This window comes from Vipera berus (genome assembly GCF_964194415.1).
Source record: "Vipera berus genome assembly, chromosome: 2".
In the NCBI taxonomy this organism is placed as follows: Eukaryota; Metazoa; Chordata; class Lepidosauria; order Squamata; family Viperidae; genus Vipera; species Vipera berus.
Window position 1 is genome coordinate 46,248,707 of NC_138203.1, and position 25,884 is coordinate 46,274,590.

Sequence of the window (25,884 nt, forward strand, 5' to 3'; positions counted from 1 at the left end):
AATTCCTGAGTCAGCTATGCTGACTCAGGAATTCTGGGAGTTGAAGTCCATGAGTCATAAAAAGCCGAGGTTGCCTACCCCTGGTTTAGGGCTAGCGCCAGTCAGCCACCTGCTGAGGCAAATGGAGCCTTACACCCACACGAAGGCCTACACGTGCCTGAGAACGTATGGGCTTTATTTCTAAGAATGTCCTGGATTGAGATAGGGAGAAAAAGAGTTCGGTCCTTCAAGTGCCGGCAACCTTCCTTTTCCTTCTTTATGACCTCACAAATTCTATCAGCTCTGACTAAACAAAAACGCGCGAAAGGCGGCGGCGGCGGCGGCGGCCGAGGGAGCAAAGACGGGTGGGAGAAAAAACAGCGCCATTTAAGAGAAGGCAAAACCCAGTCAGTTTACGCGCTCCGCATTTCCCACGGTTAGAGCCAGGCCTGGAAATAAGCGAGGCCCTAACGGAGGCACCGGTGGGCGGGACCGCAGCAGGAGGAGCGGCTCTCTTGCCTCGCCTCGCCTCGCCACGCCAACCCCAATCCCCGCCCCAAGCCGGCAAAATAAGAGCGGGGAGGGGCCGCCGGTTGCCTCTCGCTCGCTCTATAGCCTGCTCAGCGTCTCGGGCGGCGGGAGGGCGGCCCGCAGGCCCGGCATCCTGGACCGCAGGTAGGAGAGCGAGATGGTGCCGTAGGGCCTGGGAGGGCTGAGGCGCCCGCGAGACCGACGGCGGCGCTTGGGGCCGGCGGAGGGTTTGCGGCGCGCCTTTTGCAGCCTGCAGGCGGGACGGGCCCCGGCAGCCTTAAGCTGCGGAGCGGGCGAGAGAGACGGCAGCGTCAGCCAGGCGGCGCGAGGAGGGTGAGCAGGCGCGCTCCCACCCGCTGACTGCGGTGCGGCGTTGGCCCAGCCCGCGTGTGCTGGCTGGCGGAGGGAGGGAATAGGTGGGTGGGCGCCACCCTGGAGGAGTAGTCGGTGCTTGTAAACAGACCGGGCGCGCCTTGCTTTTTTTTTTTTTGTACGGGAGCCGGAGGCTGCCTCTTAACGATTCCCGACGGCGGAGGAGAGGTCGCCGGTTCTCTATAGAGGTCACCTACGCGCGGATGTGAGGTAAACCCTTCCCAAGGCTAGCTGGGGGTTTTGCGTGCGAATTTAGAAATCCCGGTGCGCGCGCACCTTCTTCTCGAGCATCCGTGACGCAGTGTGTTCATTGTGTCTGCGTGTTATCTGGACGGGCCAAGCGACGTGTTTGGGGGCGGGGGGTGGGGGGGGTTTGCTTCGTTCGGAGAACGTGTGGAGGTCGAATTCTCGCGTGCGGGATTTACAAAACAAGTGCAAATTGTCTCGGCCTACTTTATGCCGGTTGTGGGCGTGTGAATACGTGTACTTCGACTTTGAGGTACACTTATTTAAGCTTCGTCTAGTTTAGCATGTAGGAGGTTCGTTCTTGGACCAAAAGCCTTTGCTTATTAGATATTTTTTATGACGTGATCAAGATTCAAATTATTAAATTAAGTAAACATTCCTATTCGGAGAAGCAGCCCCATCTATATTTCAACATGCTGCTTGTTTCAGTGGCTTTTATGGAGCTTTGATCCTTGCTGTATCCTGCTTGGTTTGCATAGGTAGGATATATCTTGTAGGATATGTCAGTATTTTTTCCACTATATGGAGTCCAGCTCTTGGATTTAAGTAATTTGATTGTACTAAGCCTTTGATTTTACAAGACTTTTAAGAAGCCAAGGAGCAAAGCCACGAATCTGAGCAAGCTTCAAGCTATGTACAGCATTTGATGTTTGATCCACCTGTGTTTTTCTTTTGTTTGCAATTTCATAGTAGGTAGTAGAGCTTTGAAGTTTTGCTGTCTATTTGCAGCATATACTTCATCACACCTGTCTATTCCCATTGAGAAATAGAGCTGATTCTGAAGCATAGTTGTTAAGCCTGTGCGTATGTATGGCCCACGTGCTTCAAGGACTCTCCATGGTACTGCTGCCTTGCCTCATTGTCCATAAAAGGAAGTAGCACTATGGAGAGCTCTTGGCAGCTACAGATTCCCTGCATGACACAGAGATCTCTTTCCTCTGGCTTGCATTCAAATGTATCTTCTTAGATCTGCTCCCCTAAATCAGATCTAAATGATGAGGGGAATCTCGGTAGAATGACTGCAAATAAAATGAATTTAGCATTTAGACTTGAGAATGTAATATTTTCAACCAACAGCAAAGCTGTTTTTAAAAATGCAAATGCTAGAGGTTGTTTTTTTTTTGCAGATACGATGACAGCTGAATATTTTCAGCAAAGACTTCATACTATAAGTAATTTTATTTCTCAGCTGATATTTTTTTAATAATCCCAGGACTTTTAGTTTTGCAGCTTCACTTCTAAAATTTGTTTTTTTAGGATGCCATTTAGAGTAGAAAAAGAACAAGAAAAAAACTCTGTATATAAATAGTTACAATAATATATTTTAAAACCATTGTTAATAGTAAGATAAAAACTAATGGCAACAGTAACATTAAAATATTAAGCCCAACAATAATACTAAATGTAAAAACATTGTACCCCAAAATCATACCCAACAATCTAATAAAACTATACATATTTTCTATGTTGGTATAAAATTGCTAAGCTGTGTTTTGATCTATTGCCATTTCCATAAGTAATTTTTGAACATGCAAAACCTGAGAACTGCTTCTAGCATTCTACTTCACAGGTTCAGAAGATCTACTATACATTATATAATCCTTTGAATGGCAGAGGGTGAAGGAAAGTTAATATCCACAGCATCATAGTTTTGTAGCTTGTCTCTCTCAATATTTAATCATGAATTCATGAAGAACAACAGAAGGTGTCAAGTGGTCTGTTATCGGACTAAGACTGAAGATAGCTCTGTGTACGTGTTTGTGTGTGCTGTAGGTATGTATATTTCCATTATTTTTCTAACTACATACACACACACACTCACATACACACAAACATACAGAGAAAGATATAAAAAGGCAGCAGTAGATCAGTAAAGATAAATCTGATTCCTGGCCCAGTAGAGTAAGATTTAATACAATCTCATGCAAATGTAATTTATCAGAGAGACATGCCAGACTCTAGTTTGGAGAAAAAAATCCTTATTAAACACTTATGTATGATTTTATGGTACAGAATTATATGCTAGAAACATTTATATGGAAAGATATCTTCATTGGTACCCATCTGGCTCCCAGTCGCTTATGAATATATGTAATATATTTATTTGTAATCCAGTGTCCAGTGCCATATTTATATCCAGGAACACCTCTGGGACTCCTAGGGACCCTAGATAAATTTTAGAAAATAAAGGATGAGGGTGTAGGAAGGAGACATCGTTTTGTTCATGTCTGATTCATCCATCCATCCATTCATTCACTACTTTTATTATAAGTAACTCAAGGCAGCAGACATACATAAGACTCCTTCCTCTTCCTATTTTCTGCACAAGAACAACCCTGTGAAATGGGTTGGGCTGAGAGCAAGTGACTGGTCCAAAATCACCCAGCTGGGACTTGATCTCAGGCTCTCCTGCTTTCTAGCCCGGTGCCTTAACCACTAGAACAGGGGTCTTCAAACTTAGGCCTTTTATGACTTGTGGACTTCAGCTCCCAGAATTCCTCAGCCAGCATGCCTGGCTGAGGAATTCTGGGAGTTAAAGTCCACAAGTCACAAAAGGGCCAAGTTTGAAGACCCCTGCAGTAGAACAAACTGGCTGTCATTTTGCCACTCTTCTGTTTTAGTTTTTGACTGATTTTGTTGGTTTTCTTTTGGTGTAGTCTATTTTTCTGTGTGCCAGTTCTTATTCATAATGAAATATATGTTGCCTGTGTGTCATTTTCTCATTGGGTAGAGTTTTGCTTGTCTTTGAACTTCATCAGTTTGATTTTGAATTTATTTTTTCTTACAAACAAGTAAAAGTAAAAAAATCTAGATTCAAAAGAAGCCCTCACTTTAGCTGTTTCTTGGGTAGGTTATATCCCTGTTAGCATAATTTGGAATTATTTTTAACTGGTTAAAATGACAGTTTTAGCCATTTTACAAATGAGTAAATCCATTATGTAAGTGTTCTGTTGTAAGCTTTATATGTATTCTGAAATTGTCCACTGGCTTTAAATTTTAGAAATCTTCAAATATGAATGTGCAAGAAACGAGAATATGACAAAAATAATATGTATGAACTACATAAATATTCAGACATCTGTACACTGAAAACATTTCTAGGAAACATCTGTTGCTAGGGAGAGAATATTCACTAGGGACTAAGACTGGTTGATGTGATCTCATTTTCACAATGAACCAGGCCTAATTATCACTCATAAAAAATAATTGAGTGTGATATTTTACATGGGTGATACGGCAAAAAACCCCTCATCCTTATCTCATACTATTGTCCTCTCAGGAAAAATACAGACTTGTATCAGTGGATATTTTTCTATTATAGCTGAGTGGACAAAAATTCTAGAAAGAATAAACCTTTATTGTCAGAGTACAACCATGTATACATTGAGATTGGCTGAGCCTCCCTTCGTGCCCCCCCCAGCTTACAGTGACACAACCCCTCCATCTTATTACACCATGTGAACTAATTGCACAACACACTGGCCTCGCAAGTCAATTATGCATAAAGTTTATAAAAATTATTTCCCGTTCAAAAGCCTAACAGCCCATGGATAAAAGCTGTTTTTCAGCCTGTTGGTGCGGCTGGCTATACTCCTATATCTCCTACCTGATGGTAGGAGAGTAAAGAGATACCGTCCAGGGTGTGAGTCATCCCTGTGAATGATTCAACTATATCCTTTTTGCTTGATGGTTATAGCTGGCTTGAAATTGCAGGGAATCTGTGTTGTTTAGTGGGTTCTCATTAAATTGAAATATCGAACATTTTTATTATTGATATTCTTCAACATGTTAATCACTTGGATGAAGACGGAATGCTTATCAGATTTCATGCAAAAATTAGTGGGCTAGCTATTACTCTAGAAATCAACAACAGAAATTTAAAACAATCCAATCCTAAAAGAAATAAGCTGAAAGTTACTGAATGAAATTAAATATAGACAAGTACACTTTTTCACTTAGGAAATAGAAATCAAAATACATATATACTGAATGCAAGTTACCTGCCTGAATGGCATTACATGTGAAGATGATCTAAGAATAGCAGTTAGCTGCAAACAATATGAGTCAGCAATGTGACATAGCTGCAGAACAAGACAAATGCCATTTTATTCTATATTAGTCAAACCCCATTTTCAGCAATGTGTCAATTTAAGAAAACACATTTTAAGGATTCAAATCACCTGGACAGGTCAAGGGAAATCACAAGGATGATGAGAGGGTAAAAAATAACCTGCAAGAAGATATGGAAGGAACTGGAAATATTTAAGACTTTAGACTTGTGGGGAAAGGGAATGTGATGGAGAAAGGATGTCACACAGAGAGTCAAAGCTGTTCTTTGTCATTTAAGAGTGCAGGGTAGAAATACTTTCAGTTGCAGGAAGAACTGACTGAATACTAGAAATTATGTCTTAACATTAAGAGAGTGTTAAAGTAGTTATGTAAAGAAGAGGTAGAGACTGCAACATTACATGAATTTTTTAACTTTGGATTGTTATACCAAGTACAGACATGATTGGCTAAACGACTCCTGCTGTGATTTTATGATTGCTTGAGTCATGCTCTTATGGTTTCTTTATAGAACAATATCCCAGTGAGGATGACAACCCTACTCTTTTTACTACCTGCTTTTCCTAACCAGGCACTGCCTGGATGCATATGGAATGAAACACACAGAAGTCTTGGATAAAATGGTCTCTGAGCAGATCCTTGCTCTCCGGAAATGTTGACAGTTAACAACTGGAGAGAGACAAGTTGGTAAAACTACTGTATATTGTGTATATTATGTTCTACGAACATTTCTTGAATCCTTAAAGGGTAGTACTATATTCCTATCAAATATGACCCTACATGCAGCTGACTGGCAACTCAAGACTTAGAAAAACCATGCATCCTGCTTCTCTTTTGTTGGCGTCTTCTGAAACGGTTCATACTTTGTGAAATTCTAAAAGTTTTTGTTTCTGATTAGCATTTCCCCTTTAATTGGGTAAGTAATTTTCAGTTTTACAGTCTAGAGGAGCTCAAAAAGAAATTGATGTTGCTCCCTGGAATATTATTACTCTTCTTCTCATACATGCACATATTGAACAATAAAATTAATAAAACTGAATTAAATCTCACTGACTTACTGGGTTTTTTGAACAATGGGTAAATATAAACTTTACAGCCATGAAGAGTTTTGTTGAATGGCACATAGATTTTAGTCGATAAATAATGCATATGCTCATAATCTATAATCATCTCATAATGTTATTTGATTAATACTGGAAGATATCCTTCACTTAAATGATTCCTTCCAGATATTTTGTGACTACAGTAGTCACAATTTCTAGCTAATTTAAGTGGATTAACTGGTAATTCTGGAAACTGTAGCCCCAGCACAACTGGAAACGATTAGATTGGATAAGGAAGTTGTAAGGACATGCAGACATTGTCATTTTTAATTCGTAAACCTTTTAGTCTATGAAATTTGTGTGAGATTTGTTACTTATAGAACAGCAAGTGATATAAATATTACATTTTAGAGAAATCTAACGCTGAGTTATTCTTCTACATTTGTCAGACATCGTGCTAAATGTTAGAGATCTTTATATTAAAATGTTATTCCTTACATTAAAAACAAAAGTTTGTTGACCTTCAAAATAATTTGTACAAAACAGCAAAGAAAGAATTAGCCAGTTGTTCTTCGCAATATTCCACAGTCTACAAGGCTTCATGTGACAAATGTACTTTCCAAGTTCATTGGCCCATATTAACAGCAATATTAGCATTACCATGATTTATTGCACAAACAGATATATAATTACCATGCTAATGTCAGGCCCACAAAACTTGTAGAAAGGAAAGTTTACTACTTTAAAAATTACAGGTCACAAAGGAATAGCTGGCAGGCAGATCAACTGTTCAGCGTTGCAGCAGCAATGGAGCTGGCTGTGAGGCCTGGAGGTACTCAGCTACATGCCTTTTGGGATGAAGATGACTCCAAAAACCTAGGTAGTGATGGATCCTTCCTGGCATCAGTGGATTGACTATTTTTTAAAAAATGCCAGCCATCCACACAAGACTGCTTGGTAGGCTGCAGATTGGGCAGATCTGCTAATGTGCAGATCTGCCCGTTAATTGCAGTTCAATGTGCCATGCTTATATCAGTACATATTTTCTGGTCTTATGCTACATATAAATCAGAACTAGAATTAAAAAACTCTAAAGAACAACTATTCTGAAGCAATGAGACCAGAGAGGAGGCAGAAGATTTTGTGAAGAATGTTATTTGTACTATTTGTACTAAGGGTTGACAGGCTAACAATAACAGCATTAAAAATGGCAAATTCCAATTTCTGTTAGTAAAACTAGATGAGGATGATTAACCCCTCAGGAATATCCTAAAAATTTATTTCAGAGTATTCTCTCAAACCAACCAGAACAGTTGGGATGGAGAAAAATGAGGAAAAGGCCTACTGCATGATTTTTATCAAAAATAAAAAACCAGAATCAGCTACAAACAGATCTGGGACTTTGGCTATCTACTGAGTAAAATGTTCAGTTGTGATTTAAAATTCATTGATCTTCAGTTATACTTGCTATATAAATCATAAACTTCTGGATAGAAAGACGGAACACATACCGTATATACTTGAGTATAAGCCGACTCGAGTATAAGCCGAGACCCCCAATTTCACCCCCAAAAACTGGAAAAAGTTATTGACTCGAGTATAAGCCGATCCGCCGTTCTGCAAGCCTCTGCCGCCAGCAGAGGCTCGATCCGCCATTTTGCAAGCCTGAATACACAGGAATACCCTGTGTGGCCGCGGCTCTCGGGGAAGCCCTGGCTGTCCGCTTCCTCGCTCCACGCTGCCATTCGGGGCCCGCGCGTTCCCCGGGCAAATCGCGGCGCCCAGCAGGCGAGGAAACACGCCCGCTCCAGTCGCCCCCCCTTCCCTCAGGAGACGCGAAGCAAGTGACCGCCCGGAGCTTACCGAGGACTTGCGCGCGGCCGAGGCTTCGGTGCTTCCAGGATCACGCGCACCTCTCCCAAGCCGCCACCGTACGGAGACCTGCCGAAGTTTGGGGAGGTTTGGGGAGGTGCGCGCGCACCTCCCCAAACCTCCCCAAACGTCGGCAGGTCTCCGGACCTCCGCGCCCTGCCTGCCTGCTTCTTTCTGCAGCGGAAAGAAGCAGGCAGGCAGGGCGCGGAGGAACGGAGACCTGCCGACGTTTGGGGAGGTTTGGGCGCCTCCCCAAACCTCCCCAAACGTCGGCAGGTCTCCGGACCTCCGCGCCCTGCCTGCCTGCTTCTTTCCGCTGCGGAAAGAAGCAGGCAGGCAGGGCGCGGAGGAACGGAGACCTGCCGACGTTTGGGGAGGTTTGGGCACCTCCCCAAACCTCCCCAAACGTCGGCAGGTCTCCGTTCCTCCGCGCAGACCTGCCGACGTTTGGGGAGGTTTGGGCGCCTCCCCAAACCTCCCCAAACGTTGGCAGGTCTCCGTTCCTCCTGCCGATGTTTGGGGAGGTTTGGGCGCCTCCCCAAACGTCGGCAGGTCTCCGTTCCTCCGCGCAGACCTGCCGACGTTTGGGGAGGTTTGGGCGCCTCCCCAAACCTCCCCAAACGTCGGCAGGTCTCCGTTCCTCCTGCCGACGTTTGGGGAGGTTTGGGCGCCTCCCCAAACCTCCCCAAACGTCGGCAGGTCTCCGTTCCTCCGCGCAGACCTGCCGACGTTTGGGGAGGTTTGGGCGCCTCCCCAAACCTCCCCAAACGTCGGCAGGTCTCCGTTCCTCCTGCCGACGTTTGGGGAGGTTTGGGCGCCTCCCCAAACCTCCCCAAACTTCGGCAGGTCTCCGGACGGCGGTGGCTCGGGAGAGGTGCGCGCGATCCCGGAAGCACCAAAGCCTCGGCCGCGCACAAGTCCTCGGTAAGTTTTTTTGTTGACTGGAGTATAAGCCGAAGTGGAATTTTTCAGCCCAAAAAGTGGGCTGAAAAATTCGGCTTATACTCAAGTATATACGGTACTCTGCAAATTGTACTCCTAATAAACCTTACACATGTAACAGGATATGCTTTGAGAATGCCAAGTATGTATAAATGGGCATATCTGTGATGAACTATGAAAGTACCCATTTGTACAATTCATTATTATCTACAGTTGGAGATTACATGTTCAATTAGCTTCATTTTAGATTGCTTTACACAAACACTTCAAGAATCCCATCTTTAAGATAGTGGTGAGCTATTATTTTCATAAAATGAAATCTGGATAATAGACTCTCACAACTTTTTATATCTGGTGCCTTCAAGATATATTGCTACTACAGCCTCATAATTCCCAGACAGCATGTGATCCTCAGACTCGTGAGTGTAGTTTTGTGAAGGCTGAATTAACAAAATTATTTTTTTCTGTGAAGATTACCACTATTTTATTTATATGGTGTGCATAAGAAGCACATGTATTTGATGAAGAGCAACCACAGCAGGTTTATGCACAAATGGAATTATAGTTTGTCTCTTTCTTCCTGCAGAATGCTGTTGCATTTTAGAAATATAAATCTTTATCTAATGTACTTTTTCTCTGAGATTGCAGGTAAAGGATTTGGTTTTTTTTAAAAAAATCAATTCTATGGTGAATATTATTTCACAGGTTTTTTTAATAGCATTTTAAAATAAGAAATGGAACATAGTCTTTTTTGTTTGTTTGGCACATCTATACACATGGATTGTATATTGTTTCCTTCAGTGTTTATTAGGTGTGTATTTTGTAAAACAGGTTGCAGATTGAAAGTAATGTCTGTGAAAATCAGTGCAAAATTTCCCTATGATTGTGATGAAAAAGAAAACCTTCCTATACCTGATCTTGTTCATTCAAAATCAGTGTAAATAGATTTATCAAGTGATTCCAGTAGAGGATCACATACAGCCCTTTTGTAAGTAAGTGGGTTATAACCAAGGGATGGTGGTGTGGTTATTGAGGAGCTGTGGTGCTTCCGTGATTAGAATGCAGTATTGCAGGCTAACTCTCTGTTCACTGCCAGAGTTCAATTCTGAGTGGCTCAAGGTTGACTCAGCCTTTCATCCTTCTGAGGTTGGTAAAATGACCCAGATTGTTGGGGACAATATGCTGACTAAGCCACTTAGAGAGGGTGTAAAGCACTGTGAAGTAATATATAAGTGCTATTACTATTGCTATGGTGCTCTCTTGAGATCAGGGGTTGCAGTCCAAGATTTATTTATTTATTTTATTTTATTATATTTATATACCGCCCTTTCCCGAAGGACTCAGGGCGGTTTACAGGGTGATTAAAACGAAAAATACAAAAGTTAAAAACAATTTAAAAAATTATATCAATCCCTGAACAAATAAAAACCCCAGTTAAAATTAAAATTATTAAAATTCTCAGCCTGGGCCAGAGAGCTCGAAGAGCCATGTCTTCAGGTCCCGGCAGAATAAATGGAGGTCGGGGGCAGTCCTAAGCTCCACGGGCAGCTGGTTCCAAAGGGCAGGCGCCCCCACTGAGAAGGCCCTCCCCCTGGGTGTTATCCGCCGGCAATCTCTTACCGGCGGTACCCTGAGAAGACCCTCCCTGTGGGAGCGCACTGGAAAGAGGTTTAGGCCTATTCAGTACTGTAGGACTCAAAATTCATTGTGTAATGTTTGATAGGTTCAAAACAGCATTTGCTACTAGCACAAATGTACAAAAATAACCATGGCTTTTTGTTGCTGATTTTATTGACACAGATACTTGCAAACCATAGTTTGTAATTTAGAAGATGTGGAAACACATCCAGTTACGATTTATTCAGTAAACCTAGTGAAGCAAGCAATAGTTTAGAATAAGAACCTACCCAATATTTGTCCCAATAATAGTAGGCCAGATTGAAACAAACAATTGCAGGGTTTTTTTGTCTTTGTACTGCAGATATTTGTGTGTGTGACAGAAAGAGGGAGTGTGTTGTGGATGTGGGTGGGTATACGAGAGAGAGAGAGAGGTGTAATAAGCTGCTACTGTAATTTACTGGTCTTTTAGTTTGAGGTTGACAGATTCCAGTAGGTGCACTCATGTCTATTTTTTTTTAATTTGTGGCTCTGATAGTGTATTTGGTGTAAATAACTTTCAAACATCATACATGCATCATGATAAGACATAGGCTAGATAGTGAGAAGATGCACACAGTTCTTTTCTCCCTACATGGTCAAAATAATTTCAAGATTCGTCACATTGTCTGAAAGCAAAATTGCTACCATTTCTAACGATCACAAATGGAATTTGAAATCAAAAGTTTTGACCACACTTGGACTATAGCATCCAGTTTTGGTCACCATGATATAAAAAAGATGTTGAGGTTCCAGAAAGAGTGCAGAGAGGAACAACAAAGATGATTAGGGGACTGGAGGCTAAAAATACATTGCAGGACTTGGGTATGTCTAGTTTAATTAAAAGAAAGGCAGGGGGTGATATGATAGCATTGTTTCAATATCTAAGGGTATGCTGCAAAGAAGAGGGGGTCATCTTATTCTCCAAAGCACCTAAAGGCAGAACAAGAACCAATAGATGGAAACTAGTCAAGGAGAGAACTAAGGAGAAATTTCCTATCACTAAGAACAATTCATCAATGGAATGACTCAGAAGTTGTGGTCCACAACAATGGAGGTTTTTAAGAAGAGATTGGACAATCATTTGTCTGAAATGATACAGGGTCTCCTCTTAAGCAGGGGTTGGACTAGAAGACCTCCAAGGCCCGTTCCAACTCTGTTAATCTGTTAATTGTAAGTGGGGTTATATAATAGTGGCTTATTCATCCTCTGAATTATCCATCCATTTGACCTTTTGGCATATCAGAAAATAGATGTATACTAATGACTGATATTCTTATGGGCAAAGGGTTGCATGAGTGAACATGTTCGTTTTGAAAATACAGTTCTGCCTTCCAAAACTGTCAAACGTCATTTAGAGCAGCTAAATTCCACAACATCTTCTATTGTCAGTACATAACAACACCGTATCACAAAAGAAAATAATTGCAAAGGAGAATTATATTATAAAAAGTGGCAGATAAGTTATATTATAAAAAGTATATGATAAAAGGTGGCAACTAAGAATATCCCTTTGTAAATAAGAACAGCTTAACCTACTGACAAAAGGGCATCAACCTAATCTTTGGATCACTGCAGTTTTATTAAAGGGTTTATTAAGACATAATCACTTTGTTTTCTATCTGAGCTAAATTCTGTACCATAAGAGCCCAGGGTCATGTGCTCTGGTTGAGTAGGAAGTAGAAATTGAGTTGGGGGGGAGGGGGTTCCCCACAAACGAGCTTGCACTGAAAGTAATTAGAAACATGCTAGGCTTTTTATCTGTTGATTAGCTGTGCATTTGGAATATTAGATTCATTTCAGTATAGCATGGAAAAAGATAAGCAAGGGTAGAGTGGCTTCAGGGAAAATTATTTTCCATTCCAGTTCCACATTAAATTGTAATGGTGGTGTTTTTAGTGTTTCTCCCACTTGGTTGCAGCACCCACTTGTTTTGCACTGCACTTGCCTAGTCCACACTCAAACCTCTCAATGCATGATGCAATAAACCTTGTTTTTCATTTGGCTTCTTGCAAAGGCTGAGATTGATTAGAGGTGAGAGGGAATGAGTGACCCAAGTTCACTCAGTGGATTTCTGTGCACCATTCTGTAGAGAATGGTTCAAGCCATCATCTGAAAACATGGCTGTTCCTGTTTAGGGATTTAGTCTGCATGTAATGAAGAAAATTGAACACTGACTTAGCCCCTAACTGGTGGTAGTATGTGAAAATAAAAAGACATTTTGAATTTTATCTTGAAGATAATCCTTGCTTTTACTTTTTTCATCTGTAATATCTAATATCTGATTTGTTGTCTTGTGGCTCTACTACTAGGGTAAGATCTGGTAACTGAAATACGGTTATATTCAGAACTGTCATGTTTACTGTTCACAGGTAGTACTAGAGCGAGAGGATATTATTATTTTCAGTTTATGGATAAAGGTTGGGAGCTGAACCTCATAGGAAAGAAGAAAAGAATGATAGATAAAGACACAGACCAGTGTTTTGCCAAAAATGGAATGCAAGTCCAGTTCCAGTCATCTGTTTGTTACCGTGTGCTTGTTTACAATGCAGTCTCTGCAAAGTAAGATCTAAAGACAGAAATGACTGCCATTTCTCAACCGACACCATTTCCACCTGTGTTTGTGTCATGCTAATAAAGCTGTTTTGTATTTTTAGGTTATTGGATTCTTACTTAAAATGGAAGTTGACATTAATGGAGAGGCCAGATCTATGCTAGCCCCTCTCCCGTTGCCTATTGCTGAAGTGAGTGCTACAAGCAAAACAGACAACGAGAAACCTCGCTGCTCCAGCACCCCATGTTCACCAATGCGCCAGACTGTTTCAGGTTACCAAATCCTCCACATGGATTCTAACTACTTGGTTGGCTTCACTACCGGAGAGGAGCTCCTGAAATTAGCCCAAAAGTGCACTGTAGAAGAACAGAATAACGTTGAAATGATAGGGCCTACTTTGCGCTCCAAACAGCTTGATTCAGGACTTTCTCGGTCTTCCCGAGTGTGCAAAGCCAGAAGCAGGTATTACCAGCCTTACGAGATTCCAGCGATCAATGGCCGTAGAAGGCGACGAATGCCCAGCTCAGGGGATAAATGCAGCAAGCCACTACCTTATGAACCATACAAGGCATTTCATGGTCCTTTGCCTCTCTGCCTTTTCAAAGGTAAAAGAGCTCACTCAAAGTCCCTAGACTACCTCAATTTAGACAGAATGAACATCAAGGAACCAGCTGATACAGAAGTGCTTCAATATCAGCTCCAGCACCTCACGCTCAGAGGGGACCGTATGTTTGCTAGGAACAACACATGAACATAAATCATCCTTCATTCTTCACTGCATTAAGATTGTCTATACAAGTAGGCAGTCATGCACTTGGTACCTGATTGGATCAGAAAAGTGTTATTAGACAAAGAAAGCATAGGAAGATAAGGTGTACGTGTGTGTGTGTGTGCGCGTGTGCATGCAGATGCGTGTGTGGAAACTACATGGAAAGAGAAAGGAATACTGAAAAATTCTGACAAGAAATTTGGAATATTGTAACAAAACAAATGTTTTGCACATGGGTACCTGAAATTTATGGCAATTTAACACTCAAAAATTGATGTAATGTGAATTTTGTTTCTGACTGAGCTTGCTGTAAGAAATTACTCATGGATAAGCACTGAAATATATTATTTAATAATCATATGTGCATATGCAATGAGTTTTGCATTATAGGACAAAATGTTTCACTAAAACCGTGTGCTCTTTAAAATAGTCCAGTTTGCACTCAGTGTAGCTGGATTTGCACTGGGAACAAAAGAAAAGAAAACAATCGCTAATGAAATTAAGCCTCAGTACTTACATTACTAGAGATGACTGTTTTTAAATGTATAATAATTGAACTACTACTTGCATTTCAAACTAATTTCAGTGTAATTTTTTAAACAAAATCCTAAAATGTGTTTTAAAGAAAAAAATATTGAAAGAAAACCACTGACTTTAATTTTGTATGTTTTTTTAAATAATTATCTTAACACAGAAACTTTTATAGTGTGTGATGTAAGTATGAATATAGATATTTGTTTGTGTATGTATGTATGTATATGTGTGTATATACACACACACATATACACATGCACAAATGCTGAAAACTGCATTTGCATCTGTGATATTTAACATTTAGATTTTACAGTAACAGTACTACATAGGTATGATGAGCGGTTGTTACGACATTTTAGCACTGCATTTGAACATTCCAATTTATTTACAGCACTGATCATTACAACTTCATCTTGTTTTGTTTTTCTGTAAAAAAAAGCCTTTCGGGTTACAACTAAATTATTGATTTCTTCAAATGTACTGGTGTAAATCATCTCCAAACAAATCATATTTTAATTTTAATATTTAGTGTTACTCTCTTTTAAGATATGCTGCTTATTACAGAAAGAGTGTGCAATCATGTTATGTTCTTGATCTGTAAATTATTTAGAAATGAAAGCTTAACTCTTGTGGATAAAGTAAGGAATGCTTAAATTGTTTATGAAACAAAGCCTTTTTAAAACCATTCCTTGCAGATTTGATTTACTTGGAAAAGACTTGTCTCTTAAGAATGAATACAGACAGCATATGCTTTGAATGCATAAGGGTTGCCTCTTCTTTGACATCTTGTGCAAAAATTATGCCCAACTGGCAGTGTATAAACTATGGATCAGGTTTTTTTTTTAACTTGAGAAGATGCTTGTAATTTTTACAAGTTGCACTGCTATATATTAGAGTAAAAAATGATTTCCTAAGGAACTACTCTGCATGGCCTTCTAATGTAAACAGAAGAGTACTGTCCAATGCCAAAGAAAGGATTTTTACATTTATTGATTAAGCATAAATAATATTAATTGATTTTATCTATGAAAGCAACATTGATAGAAAATAAAAGGGTAATATCCATACTTTAGTGTGGCCCTTGGTATGTGTTGCTCTTTTAAAACCTGGAAAGAAAATCTGCCTGATTATATATCATTTTACATTCTTTCCTAAAAATGTATGTATATTATAAATGTATGCATCAATTTTATATATTTTCATATATATTGTAGACCCTGACACACAAAAGGAATTTGGTTTCCATATTTCAGAAACTGTGACATGGAATCTACCACACATTTAATATTAAGAGAACTGCTAAAATCTAATCACTTTTTCCTTGCCATTGTAATAGCAGAAACAGCTGCATTTGCCTACAGCTCACTTTATGAGACTTCTCAGTGATTTTCTATTTATCTGAGAAAGAATTGCCCATTGGAAAGATATAGCCATGGTATATGCATGAATCTGTTCTTGTTATGATGTGCAATGAATAACTGCATTTTGGGAGATAGATTATACATATAAGAGAATCCTCAGATTTGTTGTTATAAAATTTGCTTGTAAATGGTTGGCCTCAATTTATGTGGCTTTTGAAATATTTTCTTGGGGAAAAAAGTTATTTCTTAAATTTTGTTTTTAATTTCTAAAGTTCTCTGCATCTCTTAAGTCAGTTCCCTGGCAAGATAATCAGCCCATTGCTGACAACTTATGGGATAAAAGTGGGAAAATACAAATTTGACATTTTCCCCCACTATTTTTTAAAATTGTTCTAAAAGTTATTGAAACTATAGCATATCAATTTCTTGTCTTGTATGAAAATTTATTTCAGTGATTGAATTCATTGCCTGGAGTTTGCTCTTTTATCATTGTTTTAAAGAGTTTTTTGAGAGTTGGGTGCATTTAACGCTAAATTAATACATTCATTTTATTAGATAACTTGAAATGCATATTGAATGATGATTTACCAAGAAAGTAAAACTTGAATGGAAAATTATGACCTGAAGTCTTCTTACCAAGTAATCATTTATTGAGTTCAGTATTTTTATACATGGATTTTTACAGACCAATCACAAGCCATATCCTTGATACATTGAGAGCATGCTTCCATACTTTGTTACTCCATTCATGTGGGCTCCTTCCCTTCCTGATTCCCCCAGAACATTTGAGGTGGCAGGTAATTCATAATTTTTTAATCAAGACTTATGACAAAACCCAAAATATTAACTATTGAGTTTCACTAGGAATATGGGTTTTTCTCTTTCTATACAAGATTTCTTTATGAAAAAATGTCAATTTTTTACCTAAATAAAAGATATCTCATTCAAGCAACTGTGGTGGAATGATGAGGAGATGCCTCCCAGCCCAAGATGATGTGAAGATTTGAAGATACTCTCCATTACACAGAGGAGCTTTTGTGTAACTTGGTTGGTCTCCTTTATATTTTGCCAACTTAAAGGAGAGTAGAGTGGTGAACTTGATCAAATATAGTCATGTTTATGGCAAAGGCAAAAATATCCCCTTTCTTCTCAACATGTGAGCACTCTTGTAGTCCAATATTAGAATATCACACCTGAGAGGGAGGAGCAAATTCCAGAGGTTTTTGAAACATTGCTAACTTTTAAATTATTTTTAAAATTCAAAAAATTTAAAAAGTTTTTAAATTGTAAACTCTTCTTAAAAAGTCACTTAATATTTTTTCTATTTTATTTAGCAAAATGTCTCCTGCTCCAATTCAGACATACTTGGCAACGAATAAAAATAAAAATACATAAAAGCAAATCCATTTCTTTAAAAGAAACCATTAATATGTTATGTTAATGCTCACTTAATGATGATAGTTCTCATATACTTTGCCACCCTCATTGCATCCGCAGATAATCGCCTGGCCGCCCTGTTTAGGGTGACCCGTTCCCTTTTAAATCGGGACTGGGGAGGACCCCTTGTGAGGACGGGCTGAGGAGTTTAGTCAGCATCTGCTGGACAAAATTGCTCAGATCCGGACCGGTCTGGACTCCGACTGGGCAGTATCTGACGGGGAAGCGACGGGTCTGGCCGACATTATTTGGGAGGAGTTTGACCCTGTGACTCCAGATGAAGTGGACAGGATCATGGGTAGATTAAGTGCCGCCATGTGTTTGTTGGACCCGTGTCCCTCCTGGCTGCTTTATGCAGCTTGGGAGGTCACACGAGGCTGGCTCCAGGCAGTGATTAATGCTTCTTTGAGTGAGGGGTGCTTCCCTGCCGCTTTGAAGGAGGCAGTGGTGAGGCCCCTCCTCAAGAAACCTGCCTTGGACCCAGCTATTTTGAATAATTTTCGTCCTGTCTCCAACCTTCACTTTCTTGTGAAGGTTGTTGAGAGCGTGGTGGCACGACAGCTCCCGCTGGTCCTGGAGGAAACTGAGTATCTGGATCCTTACCAATCGGGTTTCAGGCCTGGGTACAGCATGGAAATGGCATTGGTCGCGCTGGTGGATGATCTCTGGCGGGCCCGGGATAGGGGTTATTCCTCTGTCCTGGTCCTATTAGATCTCTCAGCGGCTTTTGATACCATCGACCATGGTATCCTGCTGTGACGTCTCGGGGGGTTGGGAGTGGGAGGCACCGTTCTATGGTGGTTCTCCTACCTCTCGGGCCGTTCACAAACGGTGTTGGCAGGGGGGCAGAGGTCAACCCCGAGGCCCCTTGATTGTGGGGTGCCCCAGGGGTTGGTCCTCTCTCCCCTCCTGTTCAACATCTATATGAAGCCACTGGGTGAGATCATCCATGGTTTTGAGGTAAGGTATCAATATGCTGATGATACCCAGCTTTTCATCTCTACCCCGAACCAACCCAGTGATGCCCTCAATGTGATGTCCCGTTGCCTGGAAGCGGTACGAATCTGGATGAGGAAGAACAGGCTCCAACTCAACCCGGCCAAGATCGAGTGGCTTTACGTATCGGCATCTCGTGTAGTCCAGGATATTCCATCTTTGGTTATGGGGGGAGAGGTGTTACCTCCTGTTGATAGGGCACGCAACTTAGGTGTCCTCCTGGATGCACGACTCATTTTAGAAGATCATATAGGAGTCGTGGCCAGGGGGGCATTTGCCCAGGTTCGCCTGGTGTGCCAGTTGCGCCCCTATCTGGACCGAGATGCTTTATGTACGGTCACTCATGCGCTCGTTACCTCCCGTGTTGATTACTGCAATGCTCTCTACATGGGGCTGCCCTTGAAGACCACCCAAAGACTTCAGCTGGTGCAGAATGCGGCTGCACAGGTTGTGATGGGAGCATCCCGATACTCCCATATTACACCCCTCCTGCGTGAGCTGCATTGGTTACCGGTTGCCCTCCAGGTAAGATTTAAGGTGCTGGTTCTTACCTATAAAGCCCTACATGGCTTAGGCCCGGGATACCTGCAGGACCGTCTGCTGCCAGGAACGATTTCCCATCACCCTGTGTGCTCACACAGAGAGGGTCTCCTCAGGGTGCCGTCGGCCAGACAATGTCGGCTGGCGACCCCCAGGGGGAGGGCCTTCTCTGTGGGGGCACCTGCCCTGTGGAATCAGCTTCCCCTGGAGCTCCGGATGACCCCAGACCTCCGGTCCTTTCGTCATGAACTTAAGACATTTCTTTTCCAACAGGCTGACCTGGACTGATGATAAGGGGTTTTTAATATGGTTTTAAGGTTTTATTGGTTGTAGTTGGGGCTATAGATATAGTTTAATTTTTAATATTTGTATTTTTACTTGTATTTTACTGTTGTTAGCCGCCCTGAGTCCTTCGGGAGATAGGGCGGCATATAAGTCCCAATCAATCAATCAATCAATCAATCAATCAATCAATCATAAAGTAAGTAAGTCAGTCAGTCAGTCACAGGCACTAATTCAAAATTTCCATAATATCTCTAGCTTAGTCTGGCATAGCAATATATATTTTGTATCCCAACTTTCCTCTGGCACTCGTGGCAGATATATACAGCATTCCCTTTTCTTAATTTACTCTACGACATTGTAATAGGTCCACTACTCTTGCAGGAGTTTTAAGTTATCTATGATCTGTAATTTAACAAGGTGATTTGATCAAGGCAAAGGAAAGGTATTAATGTCATCTGTTCCAATGTGAAGACCAAATATATCCTGTATTTTGGATCTGCAATTTCTTGTGACAAGCTTGTGAATATGAACTTACAAGCTACACCAGACTTCTCTTGCAGGGCATGGAAAATGAAGTTACTCAAGCAACAGTCTTAGGAACTCCAGCACCAGCACTGTGATGAGATCCAGAAGCTTGTGACACCAGCAACAGCCCTAGTTTGTCAGTGTGTCCTCATTCCATTTATAGGCACTTGCATCTGGTTATATTTGAGATAGTGCTCCCCACCTCTGTGAATGATCATAGCACACATGTACAAAAAGAGCAGATCTCCAATTATGTCGTGCTCACCGTCCTGAAGTTTTTGACACTACCCCCTCCCACTAAGCCCTATGTAAGTATGAAATCCAGTCATTTGTCCATCACCATATCAGATGAATTTTGTTGTAGGGAAACCTGACATTTACCAACAGTTGAAGACTAAAGTACCCTTCAACTTGCTATCCTGGCTCTAGGAGGGGGAATCATTGGCTTAGAATGAACCTGAACTAATGTATGTATCCTCTTTCTTCCCCAACAATACACTCAGTACTCGCTGCTCTAGTTCCATTTTCTTATTATTGAGCCTCTGCTGTTTCAACTGCAGAGCCGCCCCACATGGCTCAATTCCATGACCACTCTTCTAATTCCCATCACCTACATCCTAGGGCCTTTAACTTTCCAGAGAACTTTAAAACTTATAAAATCTCTCCATCTCACTCCTGTTCTCTTGCCTGGAAAGGGATGGGAAACTGACCTCAGCTTTCCTTAACATTTGCCTGGAGAATGTACTTTTATATTTCAATCTAGGTCAGGGGTAGGCAACCTCAGCTCTTTTATGACTCATGGACTTCAACTCCCAGAATTCCTGCTGACTCAGTAATTCTGGGAGTTGAAGTCCATGAGTCATAAAAGAGCCGAGGTTGCTTACCCCTGATCTAGGTCATCTGATAGATGTTAAAATAAATCTTCAGATGCTTCCCAGAGAGTTTAATTGTAGCTGCAATTATCCATCCTGGCAGCACTTCTCAGTTGTGGCACCTGCAGACATGAAATCTTTCATCCCATCAGATAAATCTTTGTGGATCTGCCGAAGGTTCTCTCGGTGCCCAATATTGGGCCAGGACTATTCTAGGGAATCTTGTCTAAAATCCTCTGTTTTTCTCTTCATATTCTTTTCCCCCTCATGTTCACTAGCACTCTTTCCTATGTAGTCCCAATGGTCTTGTAACATACTTGTAACATATAGACTACCGCAATGCTCTGTACATGGGGCTGCCCTTGAGGACCACTCGGAGGCTTCAGCTGGTGCAGAATGCGGCCGCGCGAGTTGTGATGGGGGTCTCCCGATACTCCCATGTAACACCTCTTCTCCGCGAGCTGCATTGGCTTCCAGTTGCCCTCCGGGTGAGATTCAAGGTGCTGGTTATTATTATTATTATTATTATTATTATTATTATTATTATTATTATTATTATTATTATTATTATTATTATTAATAATAATAATAATAATAATAATAATAATAATAATAATAATAATAATAATAATAATAATAATAATAATAATAATAATTTTATTTATATACCGCCCTTCTCCCGAAGGACTCAGGGCGGTGAACAGGGCAGATGTATAAAATACAAAAAATACAAAAGTTAAAAGGAATTAAACATAATGCCCGAAGTAAAAAACAATAAATACAAATATTAAGAACAATAAAATACCCAACCCACCGCCCATCAGGCCAAGCTGGCTTGTTCAAACAAATGCGTTTTCAGATTGCGTCGGAAGGAGCGGAGGTCGGGCGCCATCCGGAGCTCAACCAGCAACCGATTCCATAGCTCCGGGGTGCCCACAGAGAAGGACCTCCCCCTGGGGGCCACCAATCGACATTCTCTGATCGGTGGCACCCTGAGGAGGCCCTCTCTGTGGGAACGCACAGGGCGGAGGGAAGTTGATGCCGGCAGCAGGTGCTCCCTAAGGTACTCCGGACCCATGCCATGTAGGGCCTTAAACACCATTACCAGTACCTTGAATCTCACTCGCAAGACAACTGGGAGCCAATGCAGCTCACGGAGTAGAGGTGTAACATGGGAGTATTTATAGGGAGTACCTATAAAGCCCTAAATGGCATGGGTCCGGATTACTTACGGGCTCACCTGCTGCCGGCGTCATCTTCCCTTCGTCCTGTGCTCTCCCACAGAGAGGGCCTCCTCAGGGTGCTGTCGGTCCGAGAGTGTTGACTGGCGGCCCCCAGGGGGAGAGCATTCTCTGTGGGCGCACCTGCCCTCTGGAATCAATTACCGGTTGAGCTCCGGATGGCTCCTGACCTTTGCTCTTTCTGCCGTGATCTGAAAACCTACTTATTTGAACAGGCCGGCCTGGTCTAGGGTTTGGGGTATTTTTAACTATTTATTGTTAGGGCTAACTTAATTTAATCTTTTAACTTTTGTATGTAGTACTTTTATTGCCCTGTACACTGCCCTGAGTCCTTCGGGAGAAGGGCGGTATAGAAATTCAATAAATAAATAAAATAAATAAATAAAGTAAACACCTGCAATAAAGCCCTTCCTCATGGACTAACCCTGGAACCAAAACTACAGAATCACCCTGGACTATGTATTCTTTTAGTAATAATGCAGGGTGAGTGTATATATAAGCCATCAAGGCTTAACAGAGTTTTACAATCTGAGTTACTGTAATTCATCACAGCAGTCAGATGTTATTGGGCATTATGCTAACAATCATTCTGCATAGCATACTATTATGGCACTTTTAAAAAATAGTTTTAATAATAATTGAACTCTAGCAAAAACACACTGTTATTTTAATACTTGGCTTTCTTGATTTATCAGGGTAGAAAAGGTCTGCTACAATATATTCACATGAAATTTACTGTTGTACAATTATATACACACTAAACTAGCAATAAATGCAAGAGTCCTGACGTGATGATACACACAGGACCATACTGCAGTTTGTACTGGAGCACTACTACGGTATGTTAATCAGAGCAGCCCTAGAATTAAGATTATGCCAGTGAACCACAATTTGGGGCATTAGATAGAAATAAGTTAAACCTCCAGTAGACATAAGTCATCTATTTATTTGCAGGAAAATGAGGTGGGGGAAGCCCAAAAGCTTACAAAGGAGTAAAAATCCCTACCCCCTCTGATAATCTCACTACCTTCTGTGCCTCTCAGCAGGTGGAACACAACCACCAGCAGCCCTTAACCACAGAAAGGTAACCTGCCCTTGTTATACTAAGGGTGGAAATCTGTTCAGAAAGGAAATTTGCAGCCTCCTCAGACTGTTCACCGGACTCCAACTCCTTTCTGCTGCTAATTACCAATGATTATTAAACCTCAATGTAGCCTCTTTTATTTTTAAACTAGTAGACAAGTTTTTAAAGAACTCAAAAGGACTAATACCCTCTTTAAAAAGGGAATATAAGAAAAAATACTATATGCTCACCTCAGTCTTTCCAATGCTGTCTTTTCTTACCACAGTCAGATATATATATATATATAAGCTATTCCGTGGTTATTCCTCTTTACATTGTTTCCTTATTTTTTAAAAATAGCAAGATTTCTGCTGGCAGGTTAAAGTAATTGGCTAAATCTCAGCTATTTTACACTTTCTGCAAAATCTGAAATGATAAGCTTATTTATTGCAATTTTTTTTGCTGTAGTCATAAACAAGAAATGCAATTATAGTAATAATACAAGATTTGCTGATGTGGTTGAACAATGATGAGTATGGAAATATGGAAATCCAGAGAAGGAATATTAAAAATTAAATGATAGGACAAATATATACAATATGAAGAATTTCTAGTGAATTAGCCAAAGAAACTTGTAGCTTCCTTAGTTCAACTTAAAAGGAAAACTCAGTAATGTATTTTTTCCAATTTCTCCTTGCCTCAGCCTGCAGGACTCTAGGTGATTTGTTAATATTTAACAAATATTTAAAAAATATTAAAATAATAATAAAATAACAAAACATTAAGAATAACACAATGTTTCCAAAAATATATTATACCAGTGTTTCCAAAACTTGACAACTTTTAGGCTGTTTAAATTTAAACTCCAAACTTTCTGAGCCAGTTAGGAAATTGTGGGAGCTGAAGTCCACATATATATTGCTGAGATAGAGAAACACTGTAGGTCAGGGGTGTCAAACTCAATTTCATTGAGGGCCGCATCAGCATTGCGGTTGCCCTCAGGGGGCCGGGTGGGTTATGGCCAGGGTGGGCATGGCCTACTGGGTGGGCGTGGCCAGCTATAAATCATTCTCATTAAGGGTGCCTATGGGGGCCTGGGCAGGAGTGGGACAGATCTGAGGGTCTCTGGCAGAAGGAGGGTCTCTGGGCCAGGGCCAAGGCAATGGGGGCCGTTCCCTCACTGTTTCCAGGATGGCTTCGCGGGCCACATGAAACCACTTCGTGGGCCGGATTCAGCCCCCAGGCCTTGTGTTTGACATGTCTGCTGTAGGTGCTGATGGCTTCACAGCTAAGTCCCAAAGACCCTCCAGAAATGCTAGTTCTTACCATGTTCCCTTTGGAAAAAAGCAGTCCTATAAGAAAGAACTTCCCATAGACAATATTCACAGTTTGCAGATGGGTATCCTTAGTAGGTGCTTCCTGACTGCCTGAAGTAGGCAGACATAATCTTATTTGGGAAGTGCCCTCTCAGTATTAAGCCATATACTGAATACTTATGCCATGAGTATCAGTATATTGTGCATTGTATTTTCCTTCTAGGCTGTCTCTTCAGACTCTTATTACTAAATTCAGACTCAAAGCATGTCTTGAACTTTACAGAACTCATTGGGTGCTTTGGGTACGTATATTATTATTTTAAAGTTATTGATTTTTTTTAAAGTTATTTCCTTGATTTTAAAGATATTCAACATGAGCCCACAGCTGGAATAGTTGTTTTTTTCAGGGCAAAGGTTGTATTTAGGTTTTAAGTAGAAACCTAGAGATCTCTTGATATGCTCAAGAAGTGGGCTGAGCCAGGACAAATGGTTTAATGTATATGTAAATAAAAGACAATATTTTTCCTGTCACATTAAAATATGCAGTTTTATAGCAAAAGTCTGGAAAGTCTGGAAGTCCCACAAAGGACACATTAGCAGGTAATGTACTTTATAAAGGTAAAGGATGTCTCCGTGGTCATGTGGCTGGCATGACTAGACGCCAAGGGCGCACGGAGCGCTGTTACCTTCCCACCGTAGTGGTCCCTATTTTTCTACTTGCATTTTTACGTGCTTTCGAACTGCTAGGTTGGCAGAAGCTGGGACGAGTAACAGGTGCTCACTCTGTTACGAGGCACTCGGGATTCGACCCGCCTAACTGCCGACCTTCTGATCGACAAGCTCAGCATCCTAACCCACTGAGCCACCACGTCCCTATCTACTTTATAGGAACACTTAAATTACAGAGCCATTATTGGTGACAGGGTAGGTGTCAGGAGACTCTACTTGGATATAGATGCATAATAAGATAAGTACATGTATTAGAAAAATAAGAACTAAGCAATTTCTTACCTATACTGTGCTACATAGTAGTCTGTTCAAGTGCAGAAACTTTTCTATTTTCCTATACTATCTAGGAAAGAGTACCGTATTTTCCGGCGTATAAGACGACTTTTTAACCCATGAAAACCTTCTCAAAAGTCGGGGGTCATCTTATACGCCGGGTGTTAGGGTTAGGGGCAGTTTTATTGTCTGATGTTACAGGAAAAACCAGAGGCAACACCCCTCCACACATTCACACACGCAGGCAACCTCGGCAGCTCATTGATACGGGGGGAGGAAGGGGGAGAGAATCACAAAATTGCTGTCTGTTGTCGAGCCCTGCAGGCCCGACACTACGCAGGGGGTCTCGTTCCAAAAACAAGCCCTGCTTCACCTACTCACCCCCCCACACACTGCACACGGCTCGCTCCATGACCCGTCGCTCCGACAAACAAGGGAGGAGGTCCCTGTAATCAGCAAGCCCGACTATCAGCTGATCGCCGGTTCCTGGCTCTGCAAACCCGACGACCAGCTGCTTCACGGCGTTTGCATGCGCCTGCATTGCAGGGCTTTGCTGAGGACCCCGCAGGCACTCAGGAAGACAGCCCAGTTTGCCTTGCCATACAGGGAGCCTGGGCACTACAAAACATGCTAGCTGTTCCCTTGCCTGCCGATGGAGCTGTGCCGGGACTGCATGCTAT

At 41.4% G+C, this 25,884-nt stretch overlaps 1 protein-coding gene across 6 annotated transcripts; it reads left to right on the forward strand.

Moving 5' to 3' along the window:
* Nucleotides 1-303: 303 nt before the first annotated feature.
* Nucleotides 304-16,534, forward strand: MACIR (macrophage immunometabolism regulator). Of its 6 annotated transcripts, none has more exons than XM_081317514.1 (3): nucleotides 304-654; nucleotides 5,708-5,883; nucleotides 13,367-16,534. In XM_081317514.1, the coding sequence occupies exon 3, from the start codon at nucleotides 13,388-13,390 to the stop codon at nucleotides 14,012-14,014; it is 627 nt and encodes a 208-aa protein (XP_081173640.1). In that variant the 5' UTR covers nucleotides 304-654; nucleotides 5,708-5,883; nucleotides 13,367-13,387; the 3' UTR covers nucleotides 14,015-16,534. The 6 variants fall into 6 exon arrangements, with proteins under 6 accessions (XP_081173640.1, XP_081173637.1, XP_081173642.1 ...); XM_081317512.1 differs by lacking the exon at nucleotides 304-654 and adding an exon at nucleotides 2,368-2,901; XM_081317515.1 differs by lacking the exon at nucleotides 304-654 and adding an exon at nucleotides 3,872-3,975.
* The last annotated feature ends 9,350 nt before the right edge of the window (nucleotides 16,535-25,884 follow it).

What these genes read in the sequence shown, in the direction of transcription:
- MACIR (XM_081317514.1), top strand. Translation starts at nt 13,388, where the DNA reads ATGGAAGTTGACATTAATGGAGAGGCCAGATCTATGCTAGCCCCTCTC.